Source organism: Neomonachus schauinslandi, chromosome 16 (assembly GCF_002201575.2).
Source record: "Neomonachus schauinslandi chromosome 16, ASM220157v2, whole genome shotgun sequence".
Lineage (NCBI taxonomy): Eukaryota > Metazoa > Chordata > Mammalia > Carnivora > Phocidae > Neomonachus > Neomonachus schauinslandi.
In genome coordinates, this window is record NC_058418.1 from 11,461,478 (window position 1) to 11,483,294 (window position 21,817).

The 21,817-nt window shown below is 62.8% G+C and overlaps 2 protein-coding genes across 5 annotated transcripts in view; one reads left to right on the forward strand and one right to left on the reverse strand.

Moving 5' to 3' along the window:
- The window catches only part of ARHGEF1 (Rho guanine nucleotide exchange factor 1), an 18,677-nt gene extending 4,315 nt beyond the window's left edge, over positions 1-14,362 (forward strand). For 2 of the 4 annotated variants that reach the window (XM_021692242.2, XM_021692243.2), the window contains exons 2-31: positions 805-847; positions 936-1,019; positions 1,475-1,588; positions 3,485-3,583; positions 3,752-3,794; positions 3,965-4,211; positions 4,632-4,661; positions 4,920-5,019; positions 5,170-5,266; positions 5,341-5,376; positions 5,522-5,659; positions 6,513-6,618; positions 7,130-7,141; positions 7,881-8,048; positions 8,351-8,496; positions 9,931-10,077; positions 10,404-10,486; positions 10,672-10,797; positions 10,895-11,009; positions 11,131-11,231; positions 11,419-11,496; positions 11,724-11,799; positions 11,876-12,043; positions 12,520-12,607; positions 12,735-12,821; positions 13,064-13,134; positions 13,245-13,331; positions 13,659-13,822; positions 13,909-14,011; positions 14,282-14,362. In XM_021692242.2, coding sequence (XP_021547917.1) covers positions 818-847; positions 936-1,019; positions 1,475-1,588; positions 3,485-3,583; positions 3,752-3,794; positions 3,965-4,211; positions 4,632-4,661; positions 4,920-5,019; positions 5,170-5,266; positions 5,341-5,376; positions 5,522-5,659; positions 6,513-6,618; positions 7,130-7,141; positions 7,881-8,048; positions 8,351-8,496; positions 9,931-10,077; positions 10,404-10,486; positions 10,672-10,797; positions 10,895-11,009; positions 11,131-11,231; positions 11,419-11,496; positions 11,724-11,799; positions 11,876-12,043; positions 12,520-12,607; positions 12,735-12,821; positions 13,064-13,134; positions 13,245-13,331; positions 13,659-13,822; positions 13,909-13,992 — 2,925 coding nt within the window. In that variant the 5' untranslated portion in view covers positions 805-817 and the 3' untranslated portion in view covers positions 13,993-14,011; positions 14,282-14,362. Of the gene's footprint in view, positions 1-804; positions 848-935; positions 1,020-1,474; positions 1,589-2,614; positions 2,826-3,484; positions 3,584-3,751; positions 3,795-3,964; positions 4,212-4,631; positions 4,662-4,919; positions 5,020-5,169; positions 5,267-5,340; positions 5,377-5,521; positions 5,660-6,512; positions 6,619-7,129; positions 7,142-7,880; positions 8,049-8,350; positions 8,497-9,930; positions 10,078-10,403; positions 10,487-10,671; positions 10,798-10,894; positions 11,010-11,130; positions 11,232-11,418; positions 11,497-11,723; positions 11,800-11,875; positions 12,044-12,519; positions 12,608-12,734; positions 12,822-13,063; positions 13,135-13,244; positions 13,332-13,658; positions 13,823-13,908; positions 14,012-14,281 lie in introns of those variants that run through there. The other 2 variants (XM_021692244.2, XM_021692245.2) reach the window with 2 other exon arrangements.
- A 997-nt stretch (positions 14,363-15,359) lies between these two features.
- On the reverse strand, positions 15,360-19,979 carry ERFL (ETS repressor factor like). Its single transcript, XM_044911419.1, is given in 6 exon segments — positions 15,360-15,683; positions 15,685-15,809; positions 16,200-16,317; positions 16,431-16,626; positions 16,958-17,192; positions 19,913-19,979. Coding segments are annotated over 6 exon segments (1,065 nt in total).
- Between the last annotated feature and the right edge of the window lie 1,838 nt (positions 19,980-21,817).

Sequence of the window (21,817 nt, forward strand, 5' to 3'; positions counted from 1 at the left end):
CAGGCCCCCAGCCCCTCCTGCCTCAGACCCAAGAGTCCAGACTCCCAGTCCCTCCTAGGGCCCTCAGACCCAGGAGTCCAGACCCCCAGCCCCTCCTCCCTCAGACCAGGGGTCCAGACTCCCACTCCCTCCTCCCTCAGACCCAGGAGTCCAGACCCCCAGCCCCTCCTCCCTCAGACCCAGGGGTCCAGACTCCCAGCCCCTCCGCCCTCAGACCCAGGAGTCCAGATTCCCAGCCCCTCCTCCCTCAGACCAGGAGTCCAGACTCCCAGTTCCTCCTCCCTCAGACCCAAGAGTCCAGGCCCCCAGCCCCTCCCGCCTCAGACCCAGGAGTCCAGGCCCCCAGCCCCATCCTGCCTCAGACCCAAGAGTCCAGGCCCCCAGCCCCTCCTGCCTCAGACCCAAGAGTCCAGACTCCCACTCCCTCCTAGGACCCTCAGACCCAGGAGTCCAGACCCCCAGCCCCTCCTCCCTCAGACCCAGGAGTCCCCAGCCCATCCTCCATTAGAGACCCCAAATTACAGGCTTTCATGGCCACAGCTTTCTTATGGACACAGGCTCCTGGGCCTCCACCACTTCTCCCACCCCTCCCAAGGCTCCCTGTCCTTGGGCTCCCCGCCCTGGCTGGCCTCTGAAGGGCTCTTTGTCGCCACACAGAGGCCCCATTGAGCTGCGGAGGAGGCTGGGATTGGGGGGCGGGGGAGGCTGTTTACGCACCTTCACACCTGGGCCAGGAATCTGTGAGTAATGGCCCTGTGCCACCACCTCCTGCCCCCACTAACCGTGGCCCCTCCTCCTCCCCAGCCCTGTGGAGCCCATGGAGGCAGAGGACATCACCCGCGGGCTGGTGAGTGGAGAGTGCCTGAGGGGAGGGGACTGGGGGGCTGCGAGGTGGGATTGCACCCCGAGCTGAAGCCATCCCTCCTCTTCCACAGGCCCCAGGACCACCGCGGCCTGGCCTGGTGCCAGTCAGCATCATTGGGGCTGAGGACGAGGATTTTGAGAACGAGCTGGAGACGGTGAGGGGGAGATGGCGGGGAGAAGCTTCTGTCCCAGTCTCCCTGGGCCCCAGCCCTCAAGTCCCATCCTCAGTGTCCCCTCCCTCCTTAGGTCCATCGTGGGGTGCTGCCCCCTGCCTCCTCTCACTGCCCATTCCTCTTTCTGTAATCTGGGTACCACCATCCTCATCTCCTCCTACCCCATTCTGGATGCCCCATTATAGCACAGACTCCCACCCTTTTTACTCTAACCCTGGGTTTTATCACCGCCCCCCTTAATTACAGCACAGATCCCTACTCCCTCTCATGCCTGTCCTCATCCCCCGCCATTATAACGTTAAATCTCAGCCACCATCCCTGACCCCAGCCCCGGCCACCGCCATTACGGCGCAGACTCTGCTGCCAGGGAGGGGAAGGGTCAAGCCCAAAGCCCTTCCCCTGCTCCCCACTGTCTCACTCCCCCTCCCCGCTCTCAGAACACAGAGGAACAAAACAGCCAGTTCCAGAGTCTGGAGCAGGTGAAGCGGCGGCCTGCCCACCTCATGGCGCTCTTGCAGCACGTGGCCCTGCAGTTTGAACCTGGACCCCTGGTGAGGGCAGGGCTGTGTGGGCAGAGGGAGGGGTGGGGCCGGGACAGGCCACAGTGCTCAGTGAGATAGACCAGTGAAGACAAGCTGGGAGGGTCTGGAAAACAGATCCAGAACCCACAGCACAAGATCTAGAAAGCGAGAGCCAGAGCACTAGCTAGCCGTGTGACCCAGGCAAGATTGCAGGTGCCCCGTGGAAATCTCCGTGAGGAGCCAGTGCAGGGGGGGAGAGTGCTCACAGCAGGGTCATGCAGAGAACAAGAGAGAATCCAGAAGCCCGCAGAGACCATGCCGCCCAGCCTCCTTCCCTGCCTGTGGCTGTGTCACCCATCCATGACCCTGGTAGTGGAATCCTCCTCTGTGGCCTCGGCAGGTGCCACCAGTCCATCTTTCAGGGCTAGGGCATGGGAGGAAACCACTAGCCTTCCCAGGTCTAGCTGGCCCAGAAACAAGAAACACCCGCAAGCAGCGCAATAAGGCAGAGCGAGCATAATTCATGATCCACAGATACAGGCAGAAAATACCCGGGCCCCGCAGATGCCAACCCATGCTGCCTGGAGGCGCCTGCAGGGTGTAAAGAGCCCAGTGTGTGACTTAGGAAGAAAGAGGCCACTAAGTGGGTTGGAGGGGGGGCGCTCTGTGGACAAGGCTGTCCTCCCAAGAAGACCCAGTGCGGCCCAGCACAGGCTGCAGTTAGGGTGTAGCCCAGAGCACTGGACTGGACTGGAAATGCGTAGCGGGGCCCTCTGGAAACCAGACAGCGGTAGAGATGCCAGGGCGGGATGCCTGGGGGCTGCAAGAAGCTGGGGCGCATCGACTGACCCCGAAGCTTCAGAAATTGGCAGGAAATCGGGAAGTGCCTTCTCTCCAGAAAAGTAGCTGCCCGTCCCCAGTGAATGGAGGCTGTGGCCGTCTGGGCAAAGAGGTCCCCTTGAGCCTGAGGTTTCTGGAACTCGAGCTCTTGGAACTCGGCCCAGGGAGGGTGCTGACTGCCGTGTCCTTTTACAGATGTGGAAACGGGCCTAGCCAGGGCCAGGGGCTTGGCTGAGGTGACCCGGATGGCCCCTGGCGTTTGGAATCTGGCCTCCTGCTGCCCCCTCACCTCATCAGCTAGGGCAGCAGCCACGAGATAGTTGTGGTCCCCTGGGCTGCTCCCCGTTGGCCTCTCATGAAGCTTTGTCGTGGAGTTTGGGGGTGTGCAGAGATTGGTTGAGAAATAGAGGCCTGCCCCTACCGAGGGGTGAGTCCTTAGCACACAGACCAGGTCCCTTAGCCGGCGAGAGGCCCCAGGAGCCAAGACAGGCTGCAGTTGGCAGCGCATTGCCAGCATCACCCCACACGGGGCTGACGCACAGGCGAGCTCAGGGAATGAGTGGTGAATGAACGAGTGAGCCCCGCTGGACCACCTGGTTATTTACCCAGCCCCCACTGCGCACGGGGCCTCTCTGGGGCACAGATGAGTCAGGACCTCGGTCTCTCTCTCACACACATGCCCAGGTTGCTTGTGGTAGTTCTAGGCTGTGGGCTGTAGGGGAACAGGCTGCCTGGATTCTAAATCCCAGCTTTGCCACTAACTAGCTGTGTGACCTGGGGCAAGCTTCTTGAGCTCAGTTTTCTCATCTGTAAAACGGGATGATGACAGTGCCCGTGATTGACCAGGTTAACGTGGGTCAAGGGTTTAGAACGGCACCTGGTCCGGGCCCCGCTTTCGCAGCGTAGCAGAAGATCGCAGGAAACCGAACCATAGCAAATGCTCACGGGGGCCCCCAGGGAGCCCGAGAGAGGCCAGGGCCTGGGGGTGGAGGTGGTGGAGACCAGGGAGCACTTAGTGGAGGCTTTGCAAGGCAGAGTGGGGTTTGGTTGGCGGGGGAGAGGACAGGCGGCGCTCTGTGTCCCCAGCTCTGCTGCCTGCACGCGGACATGCTGGCTTCTCTGGGCCCCAAGGAGGCCAAGAAGGCCTTCCTCGACTTCTACCATAGCTTCCTGGACAAGACCGCGGTGAGAGACACCTTCGAGGGGTCCCGGTTCCCTCACTCCTTGGTCCTGGGGGGGCTCGGTGCCAGCTGGGCCCTCCCTCCACGGCTCCCTCCCCTCAGCCCATCATTCCTGGTGCGTGGTGACCCCATAACCACCTGGTCCTCCCCCTCCATTCTCTGTCCCGAGCAGGTCTTGCGGGTGCCGGTCCCTCCCACTGTCGCCTTTGAACTTGGTAAGCAGAGGGGAGAGGGACTGTGGGTGAGGGAGAGGTGTCTGGCCGGGGCTGGGGAGCCCCAGGATGGGAGGCCACACTCCCCTGCTCCCATCCTTCCCCCAGCATGGCCATCGGGAGTCCGAGCGTGGGTGGAAGTGGCCCCCAGCCCCCTGCCCGTGTCCCCGCAGACCGCACGCGGCCCGACCTCCTCCCTGAGGACGTCCAGCGGCAGTTTGTGCAGGAGGTGGTGCAGAGCCAGCAGGCAGCCGTCAGCCGGCTGCTGGAGGACTTCCGCTCCAAGCGGCTCATGGGCATGACGCCCTGGGAGCACGACCTGACCCAGCTGGAGGCCTGGGTTGGGCGGGACCGTGCCAGCTTCGAGGCCCGGGAGCGGCACCTGGCCGAGCGGCTGCTGACCCACCTAGAGGAGATGCAGTGAGTGGGGCCTCCCCCTCCCCAGCCTGGGGGCAGTATGGGGGGGGGTGTCCCTGCAGCTTCAGGGTTCATTCCTTACCCTTTGGGCTCTTCCCCTGACTTCTGGGTTCCCCAGCCCTGCCGTTTGTGATTCATCTGGTTTTGTGTTGTCTCTTCCCAACTTTGGGGCACCCTCCCAGTTTCCAGGGCTTTCCATGGTCTTGTGTTTGGGCCTGACGATTGGGTCCTGTCCTTGCGGCTCTGAGCTCACAAGTGACATTCCTCCCTGCTGCCATCCTCCATCCCTGTAGCCTTGGCCCTCTCCGCCTCTCCTCTCTCCTGTGCCCACTTCTAAGGGGACAGCACCCCGGACCTCTGTGCTGGGTAGACAGGGACCGAGGCTTAGCAAGTGTGTCGAAAACTCCTTTCTTCTTTTTGCAGACCCACCATCTCTACCGATGAGGAAAAGAGGTGATGACGGAAGCAGAGGGGATGGCAGGAGAGGCATTTAGTCCCCTGGGCCCCAGGGAGGAAGACCAGGGATCAGGGGCCTGGCCCTATCCTCTGGAGCCCCCTCCCCCTTCCTCAGACACTCAGCTGGAAGCAGTTGTGGGGTTGGGGTGGGAAGCGAATGCAGAGGGGAAGACTTGGGGACAGCAGTGTCCCCATGGCCATGGGTGTGTGTGCATCTGCGCACATATTGGGGCCCTCACTGTCCCCTCCCCACAGTGCCGCTGTGGTCAACGCCATCAGCCTGTACATGCGTCACCTTGGGGTGCGGACCAAGAGCGGAGACAAGAAGTCGGGGAGGAATTTCTTCCGAAAAAAGGTGCTTTTCCCCTGAGCGCCCAAATCTGGCCCTTCCCTCCCCTAGAGGCCCCTGGGGAGCCCCGTGATTCGGGGCTCCTGAGGTCTGATTCTGCTTTGTTGGGGTCTCAGAGATGCATAGCCCCTTCTCCACTCTCCTTACTTCGCTCAGATGATGGGGAATCGGCGGTCAGATGAGCCAACCAAGACCAAGAAAGGCCTGAGCATCTTCCTGGACGCCGCCCGCTGGAACCGGGGAGAGCCTCAGGGTGAGGTGCCCGGCCTCTGCCCGCCCTGGCTTCCCCACACCGCCCCCGCCTCATGGTCCCATCTCTCGTTTCAGCCCCCGATTTCCGACACCTCAAAGTCGAGGCTGATGGTAATGTCCTGAAGCTGGCTGGGGGCTTGGGGGAGGGGGTGGGGGGTGCTCCTGGGCCGTGGGGAGGATGGGGCTGGAGCACAGACTGCTGTGGATTAGAGGAGCTGGGCTCTCATTTCCCCCTGCTCCCTGGATGTCTCCCCAGCTGAGAAGCCAGGCCTTACGGAAAGGAGGGGAGGCCTGGGGGTGCCCTCCCGGGACCGGAATGTTGGGGCTCCTGGGCAGGATGTCCCTGGAGTTTCTTTGCACCCTCTGTCTGGAGACAGTCCCGACAAGGAACCAGGTGAGTTTCTTGAGCTCCCCACCCCAGCCCAAGAGACCACCGCTCAGTTCTCTGCTTGCCCCTCTCTGGTCACCAGTATTATTAAGAAACCACCCCCACCCCACCCCCCGGGGCACCTGGGTGTCTCAGTCGGTTAAGCGTCTGCCTTCGGCTCAGGTCATGATCCCAGGGTCCTGGGATCAAGCCCCACGTTGGGCTCGCTGCTCATCAGGAGCCTGCTTTTCCCTCTCCCTGTTGCTCCCCCTTGCTTGTATTCTCTGTCAAATAAGTAAATAAAATATTTTTAAAAAAGAAAAGAAACCACCCCCCTTCCCTCAGTTCACCTGTTCCACGGCTTTCCTCTCAGGCTCCGGCCTCTGTCCTGGTGATGCTTAGCCCTCCTCCTTGGACTACATTTCCCATCCGCCCCCACGGCATCATTTCCCAGAACCCTCTCTGAGTACATTGTCAGTCACCTCCATGAATCTGAGGCAACTGCTTGGCCGGGCCTGGGTTCAGGTCCCAGCTCGGCAGCTTAGTGGGGTTATATCCTGGAAGCCTGTCTGAGCCTCAGTCTTCCCAAAAGGGGTCTACCTCTTCCTGCAAGTCCCGGCTTAGGCTCAGGAGAAGGAATGGACGTGGAGGCGTCACGCAGAGCCCCAGTGTGCCCTGGTTCAGTGGTTTCTCCCCCCACCGGCCCCAGCTGCTGTGGCCATGTCCCCCACCGAAGTGCAGGGCAGCCGCTGGTGTCGGCCGCGCACTGGGTGGCTTTAGCCCCCACCCCCCATTCCACGGGAGGAAATAGAGGCCCCCAGAGGGTGGGTCTTGCCCCAAAGGCCCGGCAGCCAGCCTGGCTCTCCCCCGCCACCCACAGGTGTTGATGCCCCACCAGAGCTGGGGGACGCGCCCCCGCAGGGCCCGGCCAGCCTGGAGCCCCTGGCGCCCCCGGAGAGCACTGAGGAGGGCGCTGACACAGAGAGGTGCCCGGGGCTGGGTGTGGGGGGCGGGGTGCTGGGTGCAGGAAGGGGCTTACCAGGCTGGGGAGGCGCGTGCGGGGTCGCGCTGCCATTTGCTCCTGCTGTCCCCGAGCCGTCTCCACTCTGCCCTGCTCCTCCCTCTGCCCATCTTCGGCCTCCTCTGTCCATCCTCCACTTTTTCTTTTCTCATCTCCTCTTCCCTCTTCCTCCTCCCTCCCGCGCTCTTCGCCTCTGGGCTCCCCCTGTCCCCTCCCTCACCCCTTCAGATTTTCATCCCCTCCCCTCCTCTTTTGAGCCACTGCCCTGCGCCTTGCTCCTGCCTCCCAGTGCCCTATCCTCCATCCCCCACCCTCTGTGCTCCAAGCCTGGGGGCCCTGTCCTCCTCACAGTTGGGGGGCAGGCTCTGCCCCCTGCCTGTCCTTGTGCCGCTGCTTTGGGGACCCTTTGGTAGGTGGGGGAGGTGAGTTGGGTTCCATTTGGGTCCTCCTCTGACCCTGTGCCCCTCTCTCCCCAGAAGGTGGAAGAGGTGGGTGCCTGGGCCCTGGGTGGGGGGAGGGCTAGCCCCTCCCCCATTTCTCCCAGCCCCTCCCCTCTCCCCATGGGCCACCCCCTCCCCTTCACCCTGCAAGGGGTGGGTGGGGACATCACCCTCCCAGCAGAAGAGCTAAGTATTGAAATCTCCTTCCCTTCCTCACTCCCTGCTCTGCCCTCCCCCATCCCATTGCCTCAGGGAAGGGAGGGGTCAGTCCTGTGCTCCATCCTGGGTTTCCGTCCCCACCCCCACCAAGTTTCCCTGTCCCTCCTGACCACCCCCACTGCCCCAGCACCCCAAAATCCCAAGTCCCACTGCTCCTTCTGACTCTCTCCTCTCTTCTGTTGCATGTTTGATATCTGTCCTGGTCTCCCCTACCCGGGTCCCTGTCTATCCCTGTCCTCGTCTCTCCCTGTCTGTCCCTGACCTGGTATCTCCCTATCTCTATCCCTGTCCTGGCCTCTCCCTGTCTGTCCCTGACCTGGTATCTCCCCACCTCTGTCCCTGTCCTGGTCTCTCCCTGTCTGTCCCTGACCTGGTATCTCCCCACCTCTGTCCCTGTCTTGGTCTCTCCCTGTCTCTTGCCCTCTCCTGGTCTCTCCCCAACTGTCCCTGTCTTGGTCTCTCCCTGTCGGTCCCTGTCTTGGTCTCTCCCTGTCTCTGTCCCTGTCTTGGTCTTTCCCTGTCTCTGTCCTGGTCTCTGCCTGACTCTGTCCTTGGCCTCGGGGTCCAGGCTATCGGGGCGTCTGGGGCGCTCGGAGAGCCTGCGGGTGAGTGACCGCCGCCGGCCTTCCCGGGGCAGCCTCGGGGCTAAGGGCCGGGGTGGGGGCCGCTCCCGGAGTGACGTGGACATGGACCCCAGCTCTGCCACGGCCGTGCTTGGCCCTGCCCGACGAGCCACGTAGGTCATTCCTCCCACATCTACTGAGGCAACCTGGAGAGTCAGGAGGATGGTGGGGGAGGGGTCATTGCCAGATTTACAGAGAACTGGGTATTGGACGCTAAGGTCACTGAGGTCACAGGAGAGGGGTGGGACTCTTCTTTCTAGAGATTTGGGGGCTGCTCTGCAGCATGGGCTACTTTGCAGGCATCGAATGCCAAGGCCACGGGGTGGGGGGGGGATGGGGTGTTAGACACTAGGAATGTAAGTCTCCTCCCTGGGATTCCCCAGGCTGGGGCCCTAACGAGGCCTCTGTCTCACAGCCCTGAGCCCGGAGATGAAGGGGACCCAGGACGGTCAGGACTAGAGCTGGAACCAGAAGAGCCCCCTGGCTGGCGGGAGCTCGTTCCCCTTGGCACCCTGCACAGCCTGCCCAAGAACCAGGTGAAGCGGCAGGAGGTCATCAGCGGTGAGTACCCGGGACACCACCCAATTCTGGCAAAGAGACCATGGAGCTGTCCATCCCCCCAGAGCTTGAAGGCCGCCTGTTTCCACCGAGGGCCATTTGTTATGTAAATTGTAGAACAGCCACTCATGGAACAAGAATGTAGCTGTCAGCTGTCAAAGTGACATTTCCAGCGAGTTCTGCGCCCCCCCCCGCCCCCCCCCCCCCCCCCCCCCCCCAGTACAGGGCAGTGCTGGTTAAGAGCAGGAATGGGTATATAAAGTTGTATTTTTCCAGTAAATCTTTGTTTTCTTATTTGGGTAGTAATAGTTCACACCTCAAAAGACTGTCACGGAGCTGAGGTGATTGATGTGAAGCGTTTAGCGCGGTGTGGGGCCGGGTAAGAACTTTCCAGTGTGACTGTTCTTACCATGATCTTAACCGTTCAGGGGCAAAAAGGGTCCCAGGGGCACACGTTTCAGAAGATAACCAATATATTATCAGTGCTTGCTTCCGGGCAGGGATGTGATGGAAGTATTGTTTCCGTCTTGATTCTTTTCTGTGATTTTGAACTGGGTGTGGGGAGGGTGTTTGGCAAAATAGGACACTTCTTTGGAAGCTCTGGTTTGGAAGTTTATTTACAAGTTGCTTAATAGTAAGGGTACTCATTTGGAATTTTTAGGGCAGTAGGGGAATACTTTTTGTGTCACAGATCCTTCTAAGGATATGAGCAAAACATAAAGCAGTGCTATCTGATAGAATTTTCTGGAATAATGAAAACACGCAGCATCTGCGCTGTCCAGCATGGTTACCACCAGCCACGTGATGGCCGTTGAGCACTTGAAATGTGACAAGTACAACTGGCAACGGAATTTTGTATTTCAGTTAAAATCTGAAGGCCTGTACTTGGCTAGCGGCTACCGTAGCAGACAGCACAGCCATTTCCCTCCTCAGAAAAATATTCCTAACACAGGATTGCACGTTTAGTCTCCAGGGACTCCTGGGGCCTCTGAAACCCAGGCATGCTCCCTCTGGGGGGTCCCTGGGTCCAAGGCTATCAACGTGTGTGTAAAGGGTTATCATTGTTCCGGAAACCAAGGCCGAGAGACTTGCTGGACGCCAAACACAGCTCCGGCGGGTGGGAGGGGGGGTGCTTGCTGGTGGTGGTGTGACCAACTCATCCCAGTTCGCCTGGAACTTTCCCATGTGTAGCACTGAAAATCCCATGTTCTGGGAAAGGCGTCAGTGCCAGGCACAGGGGACCACTGGTCACCCCGGCTGGCTGCCGCAGCCAAGCAAAACACACAACAGGATCAGGAATCTTCAGTGGCTATTTCAGGGGCAAGCGATTCCGTCCAGAGAGAGTCACCCCTGTCCCCCACCCCGAGCCTGCCTCTGAGACTGCACCCCATCCTTTGCACCCTCCCCAACCATGCTTCCTACTCGGTGGCCCCACAGAGCTGCTGGTGACAGAGGCCGCCCACGTGCGCATGCTCCGGGTGCTGCATGACCTCTTCTACCAGCCCATGGCGGAAGGGGGCTTCTTTTCCCTGGAGGAGCTACAGAACATCTTCCCCAGCCTGGACGAGCTCATCGAGGTGCATTGTGAGTGCAGGGCCATGGCCCACTGTGCGCCCCACCACCGGCTCCCTCCTCGAGGCCTTTGCGGCTAGACCTGGAGTCTAGCACATTCTCCTTGAGTGCCTACCACGGGCAGCTTCTTTTCTAGCCCTGGGGGCAACCCCAGACCCCCAGAGCTCACATTCCAGGGGGCACATCAACAAGCGCAGGGCATGGGTGGGGGTTGGGGGGCAGCCCATTGGCCCCAAGGATTAGACACTTGCAGCCCAACCTCCACAACCCCCGATCAGCTCTACATACCACCTCTTGGGCCCTGACAGAGCACCCCCTTCCCTCACCACTCTTAACAGCCCTGTTCCTTGATCGGCTGATGAAGCGGAGGCAGGATAGTGGCGACCTCATTGAGGAGATCGGAGATGTGCTGCTGGCCCGGGTGAGGGCGCCCCGCCCCTGCCCCCCTGGGGTCCCCTCCTCCCAGCCAGGGACCTGGAATCCCATCAAGATCCAGGGGTCTGGGCCCCTCACCCTGTCCTCCTGTCGAGGCTGCTATTCCCACGTGAGGCCCTGTTCTTCCCAATCCCACCTGAGACACCCTCCCTGGCCTGAATCTCACTGTAGTTTGATGATGCCGAAGGCAACTGGTTCCAGAAAATCTCCTCCCGCTTCTGCAGCCGCCAGTCATTTGCCTTAGAGCAGCTCAAAGCCAAGCAGCGCAAGGAGCCTCGGTTCTGTGCCTTTGTGCAGGTGAGGGGGAAGCCAGGGTCCCAGGGGGGAGGGGGCTGGTGTCGCAGTCCCCGAGGCGCCCCCAGTACGGGCCACCTCAGCGCCACTCTGCCCCTAGGAGGCCGAGAGCCGCCCACGGTGCCGCCGCCTGCAGCTGAAAGATATGATCCCCACGGAGATGCAGCGTCTGACCAAGTACCCCCTGCTCCTGCAGAGCATTGGGCAGAACACAGGTGCCAGAGGGCCAGGCCCCACGCTGCGGGGCCCCGGCTCTCCCATCTCTCACCACGGCGGGGCAGGGGCCAGGAGCTTCTGGCTCGGGGTTCACCGGGGCTCGTCTCTCCTCTGCCACAGAAGAGCCGGCGGAACGGGAGAAAGTGGAACGGGCAGCTGAGTGCTGCCGGGAAATTCTGCACCATGTTAACCAAGCTGTGCGCGACATGGAGGACCTGCTGGTGAGCCTGGCTGTGGGCCCAGAGGAAGGGGGCGTCCGTGTGGGGGGCCTGGGCGGGCCTTTGTCTTGTCTACCTCGGGGCCCCTTCTCTGGAGGTCGGGCCTGGCCCTTGGCTTGTCCCTTCGGGGTCACTGTGGGTCAGCCGCAGCCCTTGGGTCATCCCCGTGACTCTCCCTTCCCTGCCCCAGCGGCTCAAGGATTATCAGAAGCGCCTGGACTTGTCCCACCTGCGGCAGAGCAGTGACCCCATGCTGAGCGAGTTCAAGGTGGCCCTGCCTGCCCTGACCTCCCCGCTTCTCCCTGGCCTTCCCCTGCCCCTCCTGCCCCCAGGACTCTGTGCTAATGCGCCCCGGGAATGAGAGCCACCCCCTGCCCAGAATCCCTCCTCAGTCCCAGCGGCTTGCCCGTCCTGAGCCCGGCCCGCCTTCCCGGCCCCATGGTCCTCCCCGCCCTCCCCTGCCCTGCGCCGACCATGACGCCTTCCTGCCTCCAGAACCTGGACATCACCAAGAAGAAGCTGGTGCACGAGGGCCCGCTGACGTGGCGGGTGACGAGGGACAAGGCTATAGGTGAGCGCCGGGGCTGAGCGGGGCCTGGGGGGGGGGTCCGGGGGGGCGCTGCTGAAGCCTGGGCCTCGCCCTGCAGAGGTCCACGTGCTGCTGCTGGACGACCTGCTGCTGCTACTCCAGCGCCAGGACGAACGGCTGCTGCTCAAGTCCCACAGCCGGACGCTGACGCCCACACCCGACGGCAAGACCATGCTGCGGCCCGTGCTGCGGCTCACCTCCGCCATCACCCGCGAGGTGGCCACCGGTGAGGCCCCTGCCCGCGGGATGGGGAGGCCTCTGAAAGAGCTGGGGAGCGCACGCTGGCCCCCGGGGAGGCCATGGCAGAGGCCCAGGAAGGGGAAGCTGCGAGGGCCCCCCTGCCCCGGAGCCGGGCATGGTGGGGGGCCAGGAGCACTGTGGGCCTTAGGAAGGGAGCCGTGCAGCTCCCCAGGGGTTTGCACATAGGAGCTGCCAGCTCTGATCAGCATTCGGAGACGCTCCCTGCAGGGACCTGTAGGGGAGCAGGGGTGGAGGCTGGAGCCCAGCGAGGAAGGGTTTGCAGATGCACTCCAGGGGTTTTGTGGGGAGTGCCAGACTGGGGACTGATGGATGAGGGGATGTGAGAGGGAGGCCCTGAGAGGAGGCACCGGAGGGATGGGCGTGAGCTGGGGGAGCCCAAGCTCAGGGGAGGTGCACATCGGGGTGACCCTGGCTCTGAACCCCCTCTCCCTCCTCCTGCAGATCACAAAGCCTTCTATGTCCTTTTCACGTGGGACCAGGAGGCCCAGATATACGAACTGGTGGCCCAGACCGTGTCAGAACGGAAGAAGTGAGGGGGGCCTGGGTTCTAAGCTCGGGTGGAAGAGGTGGCCCAGGCTGGGGGGTGGGAGGCCCCAGTACAGGATCTGGGGGCTCTGACTGCCTGCCCCGGGGTGGGGGCTGACCTGTCTCCCCAGCTGGTGTTCCCTCATCACCGAGACTGCTGGATCCTTGAAGGTCCCCGCTCCTGCCTCTCGCCCCAAATCCCGGCCCAGCCCAAGCAGGTGAGGGGGACACTGGAGGGCTCAGGAGCCAGGGGAGACTTGTGTGTCTCCAGAACCTGAGCTCTGGGCGCGTGTGTGCGCGTGCGCCACCACCACAGCCCATCTGGCCCCTGTCCAGGCTCCTCTGTCTCCATCTCCCAGCCTCAACTTCTGTTTCTGGGCCACCCCCCACACCTCCTGCTGTCTCCCTGCTGCCCCCCAGGGCCAGGGCCGTGGGGTCACCTAGTACTTCCTCCCCACAGCACCCGAGAACCCCTGCTCAGCAGCTCGGAGAACGGCAACGGTGCTGGCCGAGAGATGCCCCCAGTGGACAGTGAGCCTTTGCGGGGGCGCGGAGTGGGGGGGGCAAGGTGTCCTGAGGAGGCCCTGCAGGAACTGAGCACCGCCCCCCCCCCGCCCCGCTTCTTCCTCCCCTCCCCCCAGGCCGGACAGAGAGAATCCTCAGCACCCTCCTGCCCTACTGCAGGCCCGGCCCCGAGGGCCAGCTCGCGGCCAAGGCCCTTGAGAAAGGTAGGCCGGCGCCGTCCGTGCGGGGCTGCCACTAGCCCGTCTTTCCGGCCCGTCTCCTGTCCAGGCCCAGTGCGTGCCAGGCCTGCACCACCACCCTCGGTGGCCCCGAGCCCCTCTTCCTTCTGTAGCCTCTGTCCCTCCCTTGAGCCCGGTTCAGCCTCTCCCTGGACACCCTCTATTCTCCGTGTCCCCTCCACACCCCCTTCACACTCCCCAGCCCCACCTGCAGCCCGGCCCCCACCTTCCCCTTTGGGTCCCCCCCGCCCCTGCAGGCCCCTGGCCTCTTTCCCAGCCCCGCTTCTGACTCTGTCCCCTTGCCCCTGCCAGTGCGGTCCCTGAAGCAATTCCTGTTTCCCTCGGAGGAAGACAGTGGGGCGGGGCCTCCCCGTGAAGGGGATGGGGTCCCAGGGGGCGGCTCCCAGAGCCCGACCCAGACCCAGGAGATTCGGGAGAAGCTGCTCAGCCTGGAGGAGACCATGAAGCAGCTGGAGGTGGTGGCCTGGGGAGAGGGGCAGGGCAGGGGAGGGTGGGGCTGACTCGGTGGAGGGACCCCTCTCATTGAGGCCTCTCCATCCAGGAGGTGGAGGAAGAATTTTGTCGCCTGCGACTCCTCCTGTCTCAGCTTGGGGAGAACAGCGCCCCCCAGCCTGGCTGTACCTGAGGCCCCCTGCCCCAGGCAGGTGAGTGGACACCCAGAGGGCTCGCAGCTCTGCCAGAGGGGAGGGACCGCGGTGGGCATCTCAGGGGCTCCCTTCTCCACAGCCCCTTCCTGCTCTCTGTCTCCCTGCCTCTCCCCATTCCACCTCCTGGCTCAGGCTGTTCCCCTTTTTGGGCTCTTGTGTGTTCGCTTTGCCCGTTCTCCTCCTCCCCTCACCCCCCCCCCCCCGCTTCTCCCCCTTCTCCTTGTCCCTCTGCATCTCTCCCCATCTCCCTTCTCCTACATCCCCCAGGCCTTTCGCAAGACTGAGGGCTACCCACCACCGCACAGCTGCCGCAGCATCTCCAACCCCAAGGGCCTGAGGAGAGGGAGCTGGGCTGCTGGGGGGGCCATGCCTGGGGGGCCAGCTGGCATCACCGCCTCCCCCCCCCCGACCTCCCATCGGCCTTGGCCTGTTCTCCCTCCTGCCTTCTGCCTGGGGGACTCAGGGCTTCATTCCGGGGGGGGATCCACAGTGACCCCCCCCATTACCCAGGCCATCTCTGTATTGCCTGGGGGGCACCCCTCCATTCCCCACCCCCAAGTGCCTTTGCTATGTTTTTATACCCTGAATTGGAGGTTTATTTTTTAATATATATTATCTAAGGAGAGCTGTGTGTGTGTGAGGAGGGGGTGGGGGCCCTGGAGTGGTTTCTGGAACCCTCTGTGACTGTCTGGCATCACCTTCCTGGGTCTGTCTCCCCCTGCCTTTCTCCACTTCTTCCTTCCTTCCTGTGCTTTAACAGTGACTCCCCAGGTGATCCCCCACTCCCACCCGAGCCCCCCACTGTCACCCACGACGCCGGGCTCCCCCACAGCTCACTCTCCTTTCCGTTCTTTTATTTTTGTAGTAAACTCTCTGGAGGTGGCTGGTGGGGAGGGGGCCCTCCTGGGCGGGGGCTGGGGGCGGGGTTATTGCTCTGAGCTCCCTGTCCCAGGGGGCCTGTGTGGGGAGGGTGTCAGGACTGGGACCGGCACGAGGGGAGACACAGCCGCACAAACACGCAGGTCACGGTTGCGGGGGGGCGGGCAGGAGAGGCTGGGCGCCATATTGCACTTTGGGAGTCGGGCCAGGTGGGGACCCCCCCCCCATCACACTGGAGCCTGGGAAGGAGGCTATCACATTCCCTCCCCCTCTGGAGGGGGAGGGGAGACCCCAACCTGGGGTTCAGGAGGAAGGTGGGCAGCCATGTGCCTGGTCCTGGGAGGGGTCGAGGGCTGGTCCCTGGCCTGGGGCGGGACATCGAGGGCAGACCAGGCGATGGCAGAGGCTGCTGCGCGAGGGTCTGCCCCGATCCCCGCCCTGGCAGAACCCTTCACCCCCCACGGGCTCAGCTGCCGATCCCCCCTTTGCTCGCCTTGGCCTTGGGGGGCACAGGGAGGCCCTCGTCACCCTCGCTGTCAGAGCTGCAGCCGCTGACGTCCGTGATCTCCAGCTCCGAGTCGCTGTCGTCCTTCCCGCCCAGCGCGGCCTCTGGACCCCCGGCTCCCGGCAGTGCCAGGCGAGGGGCTGCTGCCAGGCCCGAGGGGCGCTCGGGGCCCAGGCCCTCCCCCGCCGCAGCCAGTAGGGGCGAAGCTGTAGGGCCTCCCCCGGCCCCTGCCGAGGGCAGGTGGCCCAGGGAACTGGCCAGAGGGTTGGGGTAGAAGTGGGGGGGGGTACAGAGAGGGGGGCAGCTTAGGGAAGGGGCCGGTGAGGTACGGGTTAAAGTTCCAGGGGTAGTCTGGGAAGGCGCGGCTGTAAGGACCCAGCAGGCCGGGGGGCTTGGAATAGCCAGTGGCACCTGGGGAGCACGGGGTGGGTCAGGCCGGGCACACCTCCAGTGGGGCGAGGCGCCCCCTCCCTGCGCCGTCCACCCGCTTCTGCCCATTCTCCCACGCGGCATCTGCCCACTCTCCGCCCTCACGTGGTTTTCCCCAGTTCTGCCCTGGTCTTCCCAGTCCTTTGGCGCCCTAAAAGCCCTTCTCCCAGCCTGTCCCCGCCCCAGTTTCCCTCTTCCCTGCCTCTCCCCAAATCCTCCTGGGGCTTTTAAACACACACAGGCACAAGCACAGCCTCGCCCTAGGCCTCCCTCCTGCATCCTGCCTCTCCCCGTCTTTGCCCGTCCTCTTCCCTCAGACACAGGCCACGTGTCCCCCACCCCCAGCCGGCACCCACACCCACAGGCCCTTACCGGAGCCCAGGAACGGGAAAGGGCTGTCCAGACGCAGCTTGTCCATCTCAGGGGTGAACAGGGGCGCCCTGGCCCCTGGCTCTCCCAGGCGAGGGGCTGAGAACAGGGTCTGCAAGGTCTGGAGAGGGAGGAGGCAGCACCGCTCAGCCGGGCTGCCCATCCCCGGGGGGGTTGATGGCTGGGGAGGCAGCACCAAACGCCCAGTTCTGGGACCCCAGTGTCCTGACTCACCTCGGGAGTAAGGGGAGGAGCATCTGCCCCAGAGGTCCCCCCAAAGGGACCAGGGGTCAGCAAGAGTGGGGAGCCTGTGGTGGCTGCTGCCACATCCAACAGTGGGTAATTGACAAGCACGACTTTGCTGAAGTTGAACTTGTAGGTGAACCTCTTCCCTTTGGTCTTATGGAGAATCCGCTTGTTGTAGTAGTAGCTGTGGGGAGAGGGGGGAGGAGGGCATGCTGGGGAGGGGCGCCGAGGCAGGTAAAGAGGGAGCCCCTGACTCATGTTAGTGCACAGAGCACAGCAGCTTGGGGAAACGGAGGCTCACAGAAGTCCCTTAACCAAGGTGGCAAGGCAGGGGTGAAGCAGGGGCTGGGATCCTGGCTTCCGGCCTTCCTCCTTGCTTCCCTCCCACTCACAAGTAATCACAGTGGCTACCCCATGCGGATCCCTGCACGTTGGGATCCAAGGGATTCTGCCCCAGGAGACCAAGGGCAAGCCCCCAGGGGGCAGGGGACCAGCCTCTCCCTGCCCCTCCTCACCGCAGGGCCCGGCTCAGCTTGTCATAATTCATGTGGGGCTTGCACTTGCGGATGCCCCAGAGCCGAGCCACTTCATCGGGGTCCTTGATGACGAATTCCCCGTAGTCCCCCTGCCAGGCGATGACCCCCTGGTACTCCTCCTTCTGCAGCAGCTCCAGGATAAAGTGCCACAGCTGGATCTGCCTCGAGCCAGGGGACGACTCCGGCTTGTAGGCCCAATCCGGGAAGGCAAACCCTGGGGACAGGAGGCAGGGGAGTGGCCCCGGGTCAGGACGCTAAGTCAGGGGCTCTAGGTCCTGCGTGGACTTGGGAACCAGGAGGCAGCCGGCCCCCCCTGAATCCTGGTCTCTTGGGCATCTTTAGGGACACAATTCCTACTCTGTACCCCAGTTGGTGTCCAGTCCCCAAACTGCCCAAATAGTGGCATTCACTGAGTCATCCAGGGACCCTGGCGTGGCACCTGCAGCCTCATGCTCTACCTTGGCACCCCGGGGTGGGGCGTGGGAGGGGCCAGTTTCCTGCAGCCCTGTGAGGAGGACATGAGAGGGGCACCCCCTCCTCATCAAAAGCCCTTCTCCCGCTGCCCCCTCCAGCCCTGCCCTGGGAGGCCTCTGGTCTCTCCTGCTCTCTGGAACGCCCCTAAGTTTTGCTGTCTCCCCGAAGCCCTCCACTGACCCCACACTGGCACGGCCAGGCCAGGCCGGTGTGCCCGTGTGTCTGCGCCTGTCCCCGTATTTCTACCTTTCACGTCCTGTCCCCCCTCCCTACCTCTGTGCTCCATCAGTCTGAGCGCACTGTGCATCAGCAGATCCCCACAGCGTACGTGTCACACAGACGTCCGCTCACGCTCCAGGGACACCCGGCGACACCACGGCGCACGGACACACCAGAGTGCCACACTCCCGCTGGGGCGCAGCACCCCACACGCAACGTGCCACCGAGGCAGGCCTGCCGGACACCTGGCATTGCGCATCCCAACACACAATCGCACATCTCGGGCCCCTCAGAACTGGGACCTGCTAACCACACCGCCATGACAGGAGACACAGGGGACCCCAAAGGCCCAGCTAGCTAACAGTGCCGTGGAGCCGGTGAGCACGGCCTCAAGACGTGCGTCAGCCTGACGGGCACACACGGGGTGACGCCACCCCTATAAAACAGCCCCCCAGACCCTCAACATGCAGGCACCCACGGCTCGCTCTGCATGACACACCTCACACTCAGATGGGTGTCCCGCGCCCCAGTGTCCAGATGCTCCAAATAAGCTGGATGGAAATGGGGAGGGTCTTGCCCACCCCTAAGTCTTACCTCCCAGCCAGAAGGCCCCAGGGCCTGGGTCCCGCTTCTGTGCTCAATCCCGGGCTATGTCCTCTGTCCCCTCTCTCCCTCAGAGACCCCAGGGCCAGGCAGGAGAATAGAAGACAGGATTAGCCCTAAGGAACCATCGCTGGGGAGGAAGACAACGCGGAGCTGAGAGCGCGGCCACATGATCTACTTGCTGTGTGGTCCCAGGGCACGTCCTTGCCTTCTCTGGCTCATTAGAACTTCAGGGGTGGGAGGCAAGGAGCAGCAGGGTCCCATCCAGGCTGCCTGGTGTGTGTGAGTGGGTGCTCACGCCTCCCTGCCGAAGGCTCAGAAGCCAGGCAGTCTCCTCCCCAAAAGGAGAATTTTTCTCTCAACCCCATCTTGGGTCTTTCTTACTCCAGGTGACAGGCTCAATTAACTTGCGAGCTCTGGCCCATTGCACACCCGGAACACATCCGAGTGGGGAAGAGGCGACCCCAAAGATGACAGCCCAGAGATGACAGCACGCAACTGGCCACACACATGCAGATACACAACCCAATCTGGAACCACCATCTGTCCTCAAATACACTGTACCTGCTGAGACACACACAGCTAGAGAGGACCCACAACCTCAGCCTGCAGATACACACATTATGACAGCCCCCCAAATTCAGTCACACTCAGTGACACACACCCACACCCCAACACAGACACAGAGGCCGGGGGCGGAGGGGGCACCCACCCACACAGCCCGAAGCGCACCGAGACATCCATTCTGGACCACGACACAGACCCGAAAGTAACAGCAGCAGGCCCTTCACCCGACTGAGGCAGGTACGTACTTGGCGAGCTGACACACACCTCCCCCCAGTCCTAAAATGTAAGCACACTCGACATCCTAAAGAAACACGACCCACCCAGCCCAGAGACACCCAGGTAGCCTCCTGTGTGTGTGCAAGCAGGCACACCAGCTCACACAAAGACAGGTGCTGCACAGACATACACTCTCCCAGTGTGACCCCTTCTTCCAGAAGCACTGAAGCGTGACACAGGGACACACTCAGACCCCACGCATAAGCAGGCACAGAGTCCCAGTCTGTGCGCGCAGGCACACACACACACACAGTCCATCTGTGGGGCGTGTGACTTGGACTCAAATGCACATCCAAGCCAGTCTTACTGTCCACATCCCCAGCTCTGAGTGTCCACTTCTGAGCAGGCCGTCCTCTCTCCCAGGGCTCCGGCGGGCTGGGCCATGTCTCCACGTCCCCCTGCCCAGGCAGTCCCTGTCCATCTATCCACCTGCGCCCCCTATGGTCCCTGCCCCTACGCCGTCAGTGTGCCTGGCCATCTCCAGCCTCCTTGCCTCTCTTTGCCCGAAGGTCCTGGGCAGGGAGCAGGCGAAGAGGTACGCAGCCGGGACCCCAGGACCTCAGACCCCTGCATCCTGTCCGTTTCAGACCCCGGTACCTCCCCCACCCTCATGTCCCAGCAGGCAGGTAGCAGGGACATCTCGCTGTGAAGTTTTTAGCCAAGTTTTTCATTAGGGGGTTGCATTCAGGGGACTGTGAGAGAGACCGGGACAGAGGAGGGAGGACAGGAAGAGGTGCAGAAAGGAGGAGCCGGCTGGCTGGGAAGGGGTGGGAGGTCCGGGCCAGGGCCAGTTACCGGGGGTCCAGAGAGCCGGCAGGGCGGGCGGGGCGAAGAGAAGGTCGGAGACGCAGCTACAGTCCATGGTGGAGCCAGCCCTGCAGAGACGCCAGGACAGACACACAGGGACAGACAGGGGTCAGTGGGGTGGGCGCTCCGCCCGGAGCCCACCCGTCCTGCCACCCGCCACCTTCTTCACCCACGTCCAGCCGACCCTTCCTCCCAGCCTCTCCTCCCGCAGCCTCCTCCTCGCTCTGTGCCTCGATCACTACCCACAGCGCCCCCGGCCCCCCTCCCCACTGCTCCCACTCACTCGCTCACTCACACCCGCTGGCTCGCCACCCGCCCGCCCCGCACCAGCTCTGCCGCTGCCGCCGCTCTCCGGCCGCTCCGCTCTCGCGCCTGACCTCCCATCCGTCTCTGCGTCTCTGGGTCTCTGTCCCTCTCTCTGGCCGTCCCAGATTTGTCTCCTGAACCTCGCCCCCACCCCGTGGCCCGCCCAGCAGACCCCCAGGCTGGCTCGTCCAGCTCCCAAGCAGCCCCCAGCTTTCATCTGCCGACCCACAGCGGGCCAGAAGCGGCCCATCCGCGCTGCACCCTGCAGGAGGGCTCCCCCAGACGCCCCTTCCCCTTAGATCTGCCTCCCCCACACCAAATAGCTCTCGCAGAGGCCCCTTCCCCTTAGATCTGCCTCCCCCCACCAAAGAGCACCCCCAGACGCCCCTTCCCCTTAGATCTGCCTCCCCCCCACCAAATAGCTCCCCCAGACGCCCCTTCCCTAGATCTGCCTCCCCCACCAAACAGCACCCCCAGACACCCCTTCCCCTTAGATCTGCCTCCCCCTACCAAACAGCACCCCCAGACACCCCTTCCCCTTAGATCTGCCTCCCCCCACCAAATAGCTCCCCAGACACCCCTTCCCCTTAGGTCTGCCTCCCCCCACCAAACGACACCCCCAGATACCCCTTCCCCTTAGATCTACCTCCAACAAACAGCACCCCCAGACGCCCCTTCCCCTTAGATATGCCTTCCCCTGAGATAGCCCCCCATACCTTAGATCTGCTCCCCCCCGCACAGTCCCCCTCAGACACTACTTCCTCTTAGATTTGCTTCCCCCTCAAACCTCCCCCCAAACATCCCTTCTCCTTAGATCTGCCCCCCACCCCGGACAGCCCCCCCTCAGATACCCTTCTTGGATATGCATCCCCTTAAGACAGCCCCCCTCAGATACCCTTCTTGGATATGCATCCCCTTAAGACAGCCCCCCTCAGACACTTCTTCCCTTTAGATCTACCTCCCCCAAACAGTATCCCTCAAACACCCCTTCCTCCTCAGACATATGGTTCCCCCCTCAGACACCACTACCCCTTTAGATCTGCCTCCTCCCTCAGCTCCCCTTCAGACACCCCTTCCCCTTTGGATATGCCTCCCTTCTCAGGTTCTCTCAGACCCCTACTCCTTCAGATACCCCATCCCCCTGAGACACTCCATCCCCTCCTCACTGGTCTCTCAGAACCTTTCCCCTTCTGCCAGGCCCTCCCCCTTAGACACCCCGCTACCTCAGACCCCCCCACACACACTCATACCCTGAGACATCGCTCCTCTCCGACACCCAGCCCTCAGACACATCTTTCCTCCTCAGATGCTTCAGGCCCTCACCACTCCACCTCTCAGAGAGAGCACTTTTCTCAGACCCCCTGGCTCAGACACACCCCCCTCAAATACCCCACCCCCGCTACATGCTCTCCAACACAGCATTCCTCCCAGACACCACCCTGCCCGAAGATCCCAGACAGCCGCTGTGTTCCCCATAAACCTCACCTCACCCCTTGGACACCAGACAAGGCTTGGCAGATGGCCCATTCCCTCCAGACCTGCCCGGTCCCCATGGACACCCAGGCGGCCCCCCCCCCCCCCCCCCCC